Source organism: Orycteropus afer, unplaced genomic scaffold (assembly GCF_000298275.1).
Source record: "Orycteropus afer afer isolate SDZICR_OR568_19922 unplaced genomic scaffold, OryAfe1.0 scaffold00096, whole genome shotgun sequence".
NCBI lineage: Eukaryota > Metazoa > Chordata > Mammalia > Tubulidentata > Orycteropodidae > Orycteropus > Orycteropus afer.
Genome location: NW_006921683.1, coordinates 7,429,887 through 7,439,706, shown reverse-complemented (window position 1 = coordinate 7,439,706; position 9,820 = coordinate 7,429,887). Strand labels below are relative to the sequence as shown.

The 9,820-nt window shown below is 32.7% G+C and overlaps 1 protein-coding gene across 1 annotated transcript in view; it reads right to left on the bottom strand.

The window, feature by feature from the left end:
• The window catches only part of FMN2 (formin 2), a 784,241-nt gene that overhangs the window by 182,243 nt on the left and 592,178 nt on the right, over positions 1 to 9,820 (bottom strand). Inside the window, exon 12 of the mRNA XM_042781203.1 lies at positions 5,301 to 5,352. Coding sequence (XP_042637137.1) covers positions 5,301 to 5,352 — 52 coding nt within the window. The remainder of the gene's footprint in view (positions 1 to 5,300; positions 5,353 to 9,820) is intronic.

The following is a 9,820-nucleotide window of genomic DNA, read 5'->3' as shown; positions in this document are numbered from 1 at the left end:
TTTTTTTTTTTTTTTAAATTTATAAAATGTACCTGAATATAGAGACAAATGAGTACAATTCCTTTGAAAGCAAGCTGATAACATATTTTGTATACTAATAAAGTTCACAAAACATTTTCACATAAAATGTTTTACTAATAAGACTTCTTCTACCAGTACTTTTTTTTTTTTTTAAACCAGTAAGGCTTTTTACCAGCCATACTTGAAGAAGCTTTGCATATAATAATGAACAAATGAGTGTAATTATTATTGTAATTTTACCTAAATAACATGAGCTATACTGTTTTTTTTTTTTTTTTGCAAAGTAAGCAACCCTTTCACAAATTTGTTTTCTGTGTGCTTTATATGAAAATGCTTGTTATTTACAAGGACAAATTATATGCAAAAAGTAAGGTCAATTCCTACAACAACTCTAAAGAATAGAATGGAAGGACAAGGTTCTATCTTTTTTACAAATAAAGGAATCGAGGCTCAGGCAGTTTATGTGATTTTGTAGTTGTTTGACTGCTGTTGAATTAATTCCGACTCCTGGTGACACCAGGTATGCAGAGTAGAACTGCTCTATATGGTTTTCAAGGCTGTGACATTTTGGAAGCAGATCACCAGGTCTGTTTCCTGAGGTATCTCCTGATGGGTTCAAAGTACCAACCTTTCTGTTGGTAGTTGAGTGCTTAACAGCTTGTACTACCGAGGGACTCCTTTATGTGGTTTACCCAATTGCAATTCTGGAGTGGCAGAAGTGGGCTAAGAGGAATTGTCAGTACCTTTTCACCACTCAATCTCACCTTCTTTCATGAAACCTTGGTGAGCATATGTTTTTTGTTATTGTCAGATAGTCAGAATAGTCAAAGAAAATAACAATAAAACTAGGGGGAAAAAACCCAGAAAGGCAAAGATTTTCTATGTAAGTACATCTAATAATGTTGTTTATGTATACCTTTGAAAGGTTAATATGGCTAACAAGAAATACAGATATGTGACACTTAACATCTTTTCAGACAATGTCTGATCACATATATGTCTGTGGTCCCATAAAGTTTATTTATTTATTTTTTAAGGAGAAAACAGCTCTCCTCTTATTTTTCTCTCCCTAAAATGGTTTTAAAAGGTGACTCCGTGGAACAGCAGTTAAAGTGCTCAACGGCTAACCAAATGTTGGCAGTTCAAACTCACCAAATACTCTGCAGGAGAAAGATGCAGCAGTCTATTTCCATAAAGATTTACAGATTTGGAAATCCTCTGGGTCAGCTCTACTCCATCATATAAGGTAGCTATGAGTCAGAATGGACTCAATAGCAGTAGATTTCTTTTTTCTTTTCTTTTCTTTTTTTTTTTTTAAATAGTTTTAAAGACCCCAAACACAGACTCTTGTAGCACTGGACCATGCGTGAGATAAAGGCAGGTGAGGCAGAAGACATGGCCTGAGCATGGGCTCTCTGGCTTTGTCTGCTGGCAAGAGGGGATGGGAGCTACAGGGTCCAGGGTGCTCCTGGTGGTCAAGAATGTGGAACAGCAAGTGGGGCTGGGCATGCTCTGCTCCCTCCTTACTTGCTTCTTCTCACTCTGCTTTAGCCCTTGTCACCACCAGTGGCTGCAGCAATAGCAGTAACAAGGACAACCAGAAACGAGCTCCCATAAGGTTTTAATATGGTGGTCCCAGAATGTTCAAATCACATAATGTCTTGTTTCATGGAATGTACTGGGGACACTAGGTGATGAATACCTATACTACAAATAAATTATATATTCACATTGATAAAGAATGAAGTGCCTATGGCACCTGACTGCTAACCAGAAAGCTGGCGGTTCAGACCCACCAGCCACTCCTGGGAAGGAAGGTTGAGCAATCTACTTCCATAGTTATACTGCCTCAGAAACCCAAGGAAGGGTCAGTATGAGTCGGATCCCACTCCATGACAGTAAGTTTGGTTTTGTTTTTGAAAGAATGAAAACAAAAAAATTAAAGAAAACTAGGGAATCAGTGAATTAAAGTGATGCATAAAATAAATTCTACTTCCTTCAAATACAAATTTCAAAATACATATCATATTTTTATGCAAATAACATACACACTATATGTTTTTTGGCCAACCATGCCCACCCACGGTATTATTGTAAGCATGTTATGCAAATTTTTTACAGCAACGTATAACTCAAATGAACATAGTGTATTTATGAAAATACCTTGGGGCTTGTAAAGAGAACAAAGATATTGTTAGAGAATATTATATGTAAAATATGTTAATGGGTTTAAAAGCTAAATATATGAATGATAGTCATGAAATACATAAATTTATGTTGACATAAATTCCAAACAGATAAAATAACATAGAAATTACTGACAATGTTGTTAAAGATCTAGCCCTTTAAAAAATGCTGAACCATTATGACTTTACTAATAAGATCTAGCTAGTCTTCAAAAAACTGGTAACATTTAAACTATTTCAAAGCTTATCTGAAAATATTAAATACCCAAATCATTTTAATAAGACACAAATAACTAAAGTCTGATTTTAAAATGCATCCCTTAAAAGGTAAGATCCAATCCCATTTATGAATACTTTTTAGCAAAAGAAAATCAATAGTGGAATAAAATAATTGAGCAATATTACCAAGGACACACTGTTCCATTAATGCAAGTATCATTTGACCTTAGGAAATCTATCAACATAATTCATTATATTTGTAAAGGAGAACAAAACCATAGATTATATAAATAGCAAATAAAATTTGATCTTAAAATATTTAAGTAGTATATAAACAAAAGAAAACTTCCTAAATGACATAAAAATATACAACAAAGATCAAAGTAATATCTTATTATGTAACAAAAATATTAAAAACACTGTCTTTAGAAGTCAGGGATAAAATATGGTTGTTTATTTTCAATACTAATATTCAACACTCTTTTGGACCTTCTAGCTTACTCTTTAAGAAAAGAAAAGTACTGAGGAATAATATGGTTGCTATCCAGAAGATTGGCAGTTCAAACCTATCAGCTGCTCCCCAGAAGGAAGATGAGGCAATCTACTTTCGTAAATATTTACAGCCTTGGAAACCCTATGTGGATCACTGTGAGTTGGAATTGACTTGACAGCAGTGGGTAAAAGACAGACAATTTTATCCATATTTCTTGATATGATTTTATACCCATAAATCCCAACAGAATCCATTCGAAATCTATTAAAACTAAAAAGAGTGCAACTGGTGGTCTAGATACATTATAATGAACAGAAAAGTTAATAACTCTCCTGTAGACACTGATAACTAATCAAAAATAAATGAAGAAACACAGTTACAGAGGAAGCTGGAGGGAGTGTGAACCCTTATTTTTTTGACTGCATCTACCTGGATTAGAGCTCCTGGAGTAGTCGCCAAAAAATGGAGTTTAAGGTGAGGGTGGGAAGAAGAGGAAATGATTGTAATGTATATGTCACAGATTCTTTGACTAAGATTCAGTAGTTTCTAGAATGAATGCTTCTACATTTGCTGTATGCTCTTAGGACAATTTCCAGAGAAGTTATTTGATGATTACTATTATTATTTTTTTATAATTTTCTGTGCTCTTATGGTTGTTTCTTAGGGAGAAAGTTTACTTTGGAAGTTGGTCTCCAAAGTTCAGGTATTTTGGTAAATACAAGGAAGAGAATTTTGAAAAACCTCTCTGAGTCAGGTTCTGTACATATATATCTAACTCATTTAATTTACAATGTCAGTAATGTTTCTCCTATTTCAAAGATAAGGACTAGGATTCAAAAGTTGATGTAAATGCTTGAAACTACAGACCCAGTACATGTGGAGCAGGCACAGTAACATAGACCTCACACCAAGATCTGTGTTCTGTAACCACAGTTCACTATCTGATACACGCTTCAAGAGATGGCAAAAAACACAAAATGAACTAATGAATATATCACCTGATTTTGAAATCTGACTTTGGTTTCTACTTCTACCCTCAAACTTTCATTATTATTATAATAATATCAAAATAAACTAGTAATTAATATTTATTGATCATGGACTAGATATTAAGCATCTGGCAAGAATCATTTAATTCTTACCTCACAATGTAGATCCTTTTATCCTGGGGTTAGAGAGATTAAGGTAATGGCCCAAGGTCACAGAGCTATCATCACACAAGAGAGGCAGGATTCAGACTCCAAAGTCTGTGAAGCCAGAGTGCCAGTGAAAGTGGCAGAGCAGGGAATCAATCTTTGGATTATATGGGATGGATGAGGAAGGAGAAACTAATGATCCTGGAATCTTGTGTGGGCTGATAATGAGCAGAATTTACAATGGTGGGTGATCAGTTTAGAAAGAAAAAGCTTCTGAATGATATGGAAATAAATGAATGAATGAATAGAGTAAATGAGAAAAAAAAGTTCATGGGGCTAGGGTTACACTGTCTAACTGCACAGAGTTACCACCTATTATTGTTGTCCAGGTTATGTAGGACTACTAAGAAAATGGTGAAGTTATTTTGTTGGGGAAATGTGTCATATGATCCATCACTCTTATTTTTATTTTCAATTTCAGAGTTAATTGTTTAATGATAAACAATGACAGTTGCACTAACGATTTCGTCATTAGGCAGTATTTTTTCATGCAACTAACTGAAATTTTGTTTGCTATAATTTACGGTCTTATCTTCATTTTTTTGCTTTTCATAAGAATTGCTCAAACCCTATTTTACCCATCCTCTTAGGACAATATCTTATATTAAATCAGCAAGTATAAAATATATGATATCTCTCCACAAATATAAAGGATATTTCCTAATAAAGTAAGAGCAAAGAACTTCTTTAATCAAAATTTTCCCTGAAGAGTAATCAGATTAGCCTTTAAAGAAAAAGAAGAATAAGAGAAAATTGAGGCAGAAAAGCAAGGAGATTTCTGGGATACTTTCTAATGCTTACTCATGACTGCAAACGTCCACCCTGGCCCTAAAGGTATGTCCAGGGGAAACTCATGGTTGCCTATGTGAACTCTACTTTTGAGTGTGAAACTCAATAGTTCCTGATAACCAAATATTTTATCCCCTTTCTAGAAAGAATGTTCTGGTTATCTTCCTTTTTATCTCCCCAGTACAAATTCTATCCCAAAGAGAAGGTGCTTACTATTTACAAAAATTTGGTGCTTAAGAAGATGATACTACATCTAAAGTAATAAAAATAAAATTCATAAATTCTGTGTGGGATTAAATCACACAATTATATAATTTATGCTAGAAAATACTGAGCTAATAATTGGTTCCTTGAGATGAAATAGTCTAAGCACTTTATAAGAAAGTATTTTCTCACCATTTATGAGTCTCTGTCAGTGAATTCTCCTCTGTCTCTTGGTCAATTTTAGCTGAAAACAAAAGGAAATAAATGATAAATAGTCAAGAAAAATATGATGCAAATAATATAATTTAAAAATATGTATTATTAACTTTAGGGCATATGGAGAAAACTCAGTACTAATTTATCCTTAAGTATCTGTTGATAATTCTAATGTATTACAGCAAGAAGTTTAAATCTATGAACATCAGAGATATATTGTTGAAAAAATTATATTTGATTTTTATTACATTAACACTTTTATATTGACATAGATAACCTGCATTATATCACCAACCAAAATTTAAGATTCTGAGTAATTTCTTTAAATTATTTACATTAACCAGAAAAAAACAAAACACTAGCAAATTTTATATTTACATAGAATGCAGTTGTTAAGAAATAAAAGAAACTCTAATAATTAATTGAAAATAATTTACTCAATTAAAAGTATCAAAACCAAGTCAAAAAGTTAACCATAAGTAGTATGTGACCTTTTCAGTTATTTATCAGAATTTTGAACTCTTCAATAGTGCTCTCTGTACCATACTACAAGATAGCAGATCCAGAGATTATGTCTATAGAAGTACAAGAATCTTAACTAAAATTTTCTGCTAATTGAAAGGGGAGGTGAAGTGTATCCAAGTATTCGCTATACTTTGTCTAAACATAAAGAATGGTAACCTGACACAAACTGAAAGATAAAATTTGAAAAGATTACATTTATTTTTGCATGCTGTTTAAAATAACATAAGGATTTTGTCACAAAAAATAAATACAGTGGTGAATTTCAAACTTTTTTTGACCAGTAAGGATCCTAGTACTTCATGTATTACTTCACACACTTAGTCTCTCACATAGACACACAGACATGACACAAAAGTTTCAAAAATACTCTTCATAAAATTTCTCTAATATATTTAGTCTAATCTATTAGATTTCTGAAAACATTAGTTGTGACTCACTAAATTGATTTCATGCCCCAATAATGGTTTGTGATCCACAGCATGAAAACCACTGAGTTAAAGGACAAAAAGCAAAAAATAAAAATAAATCAATTAAAATATTCTCGTACTAGTGAAAGAAACAGAATAGACTTTTTATATCCTTTCCCCTTTGGGTCACACTTGTAGCCATTTGGAGAAACTAGAAGACAAAATAGAGCAGGGAAACAGATTATAAAATACTGGAACCATGCACAAAATAAAACCCATTGTCACTTGGGAATTGTCAAAGTGTCTCTATCACTACCTAACACACAATAATACATCTTGGGCTAGTTAAAGTTTTACAACCTCAAGACAGTGTTTTCCAAGGGTCTGTACAGTATCTGCAGTCATAACTGAGTGTCATGCTGCCACTTTTTGCCAGATCGTCAGAATTTAACAAGATCAGTGGAGCTGGCAGAAAAGGAGGGTTTTTTCTTTTCTTTTTTTTTTGTACTTTAGATTGTTTACATAAACTTACAGGTTAATTGCCATATTAAGAGAAAGAATAAATGTTTCATCAATTTTCTTTGAAAAGGATCCAGCACAAACATATTGTCATATAAAAATTTGCTCTGCTCTGCCTTGCATAAAAGTTATTTACTTCCAGAAGCAATTGTAGAAACACATAAAGTTTGTTTAAGGGAAAACAAAAAATCACTATAATGCATACTATTTTCAGTAAGGACATTCTAATAATTGCTCTCACATGTCTTTTTTTTTTTTTTTTTTTTTTTTAATCTTTTGTAAAATACAGAGATTCAGACCAGGGTTTGAAGGAAGAATTTCTGACTGATTGGAAGAATCACATAAATGATTTAAGAAATTTAAAACATACTAGATTGCAATGCTAGAGATCTGGGTTCTATTTCTGATTGTGAGACTAAAATTAGCTATATAACCTGACTTCCTATTACTTAACACTTAGTAATAATGACAAATATAATAGGGACTAGATAATTTCATAATCCCTTAGATGCATTAATGGTTAAGCACTCAATTACTAGTTGAAAGATTGGCAATCTTCGCCCACCTAAAGTACTACGGAAGACAGGTGATCTGCTTCTGAATGGTTATAGCCTTGAAAACCTTATGACATGCCCATCATCTCTGCACATAGAGTTGTCCTGAGTCAGTGTCAACTCAACAGCAACCAACAACAATAAAGAGAAATATTATTGTTTCTTAAAAATCTTGGACTTGAAGCTCTTGAAATTTTTAGGGTTATGTAATTTGTAATTATAAGTTTAACTGAACAAGTCAATTGCTAGTTTTATTATGTTTCAAATATATATACAGATAAAGAAAGGACATAGTTATAGCTTTTGGGAAAGCAAAGCTCCTAAATTGTTGTAAGTGGAATAAAGTAAATATTACTTGCTCATAATGATTCCTTTTGATGTGCACTATAAGAGGTCTTGCTTCATTGCATGAGCAAGTTTGATAAAACACTGTAATACAATGTAGTAGAAGAGTGGTTCTTACAAAGGAGCAAAACATAGAAACAAACCTTGCACCAAGGCTAACAGCCATATTACAATCATAAAACCAAACTAAAGGAACAGAGACTATTATAAAAATGCTATATTATCCATTATTGTTTCAGTATTTTGAAGTTAAGAGGATTTTTATATTCAAACTTTAATCAGCCTCAATAAACAATTAAATGAGAGATCAAATAAACCGCATTAAAGTACACATTTCAATTCTTAATGTAGAGTCAACAATTCAATGAATTGAACAGATTTCCCTTTGTGTGGCACTCTTAGAAGAAACCTGAAAAATGAGGGTGCAGTTTCATTTACTGGGACAATGAGGCACCATTTTTCAGCATGCTGTTTTAGATATGCACCATCAACTTTCTGTTGCCACTATACTTTTAAGCAAAGTTTTGTTGTTAACCTAGTGACAAATGCAGGATTTAGTTGCTTTCGCTCAAACCCTGATTCAAAAGCTACTTTTGTCAGTGAGGATAAATATACCCAACTAAAATGAAAATTTAGTGAAACTTAAGATATCTTTTAGTAATAAAGTAAGAACTCTGCCATTCATTTAGGAAACATACAAACTATCATATGCTGTGATTAGGCTCTGAGACCAATTATGTTTTTTCAGTTTGAATAACAATTGTGATAGACTGAGTGTCACCACTGTTATATACATGGACTTTTATGAATGGCTTTGCTGAAGGTGATAGGAAATAATTTTCTACTTAATACTAATATCTTATTGGTAAGTATTTTATTCCCTGTCCTATTATTCAGAAATAAAAAATTAATTTAAATTAATATCTAATGGTATAGGTGGTTTTGGCATTACTTTTAGTAGTAGTTCCCTACAATGGACCTTAAAATAAAGTGTGATTAGTTAATTACATGAGAAGACATATAAAAATTCTCTACATCAAGTATGATTAACTTTTGTATTCTGTATAACACATAGTTCATTTCTTCCCTGACGTGGCAAATAAGAATGGGACCCATTTAATTATTCATAATAAAGATAGCAATAGAAAGTCTGGAGAGCATTTAAAATAGACAAACAAGCATAAGCTTGGTTAGCAGTAGTCTTCATCAGATCATCTGAGGGTCCTTGTGCCACAGTCTCCCAAGAAGCCTTGACAACCTCTTACAGAAATGTTTGTGTGACTCCTTATCTACACCACTGCCCAGGGCCTCCTCAACTCAGATCTCTGGATACAACTGTCACACCCACATATCAACCATAAATGCTACACCTTCTCTGCAAGGTGTTCTTACAACTCTGTCTCTTATTTACAGATCCAACTAGGGTCAGTATTTGGGGCTAGCATTTAAGTTATAAGGTTAGGCAGAAAGGGGTTTGAATTCTACATCAGCCACTAAATTATGCTAGATTTTAATAATTTTGAATGTCAATTTCTTCATCATTAAAACAAGGTAAAAATTTCTTTCATTCCAGTTTTTTGATGATTAAAAATGATAAAGTATAAACCACTTGTTGCATGGTAATATTCTTCTATTCTTCCTGTCCTTTACCTGTCATCATAAGTATGAAAAAACATGGGAAGGCATTGCTTCTAAAATGCCAAAAGTCTTCTATTTCAGTCCATTTCACACCTAGGACTTGGGTGAAGACCATGGTGGCTCAATCTGGAGGTGCTTTATTTGTTAAATAAACTAAATGAGATTTTTTTCTTTTTTTAATTAAAGTTCTTCTGTTCTAGGGGTACCACATATTTTCTTTTTCATTCTTCAATACACAGAATCCAGAAGCAGAATTAAATGTCCACATTCCTAGAGTAAGGGTGCCTCTTTATATCAATATAGAGAAATTATGGGCCAAGAGGTATCATGGTAGACTCAAAAGATCTTTAAAAATATCAGAGAATAACTCTAAAATATATTTAAAATCTTTTTTTCTAATTAATTTGTATATGTAGTGGTTTAATAGGCTATAATTACAATTCTATGGGAGCTCTGGTGGTATAGTGCCTAAGGCATTTGACTGCTAACCAGAAGGCTGGCAGTGCAA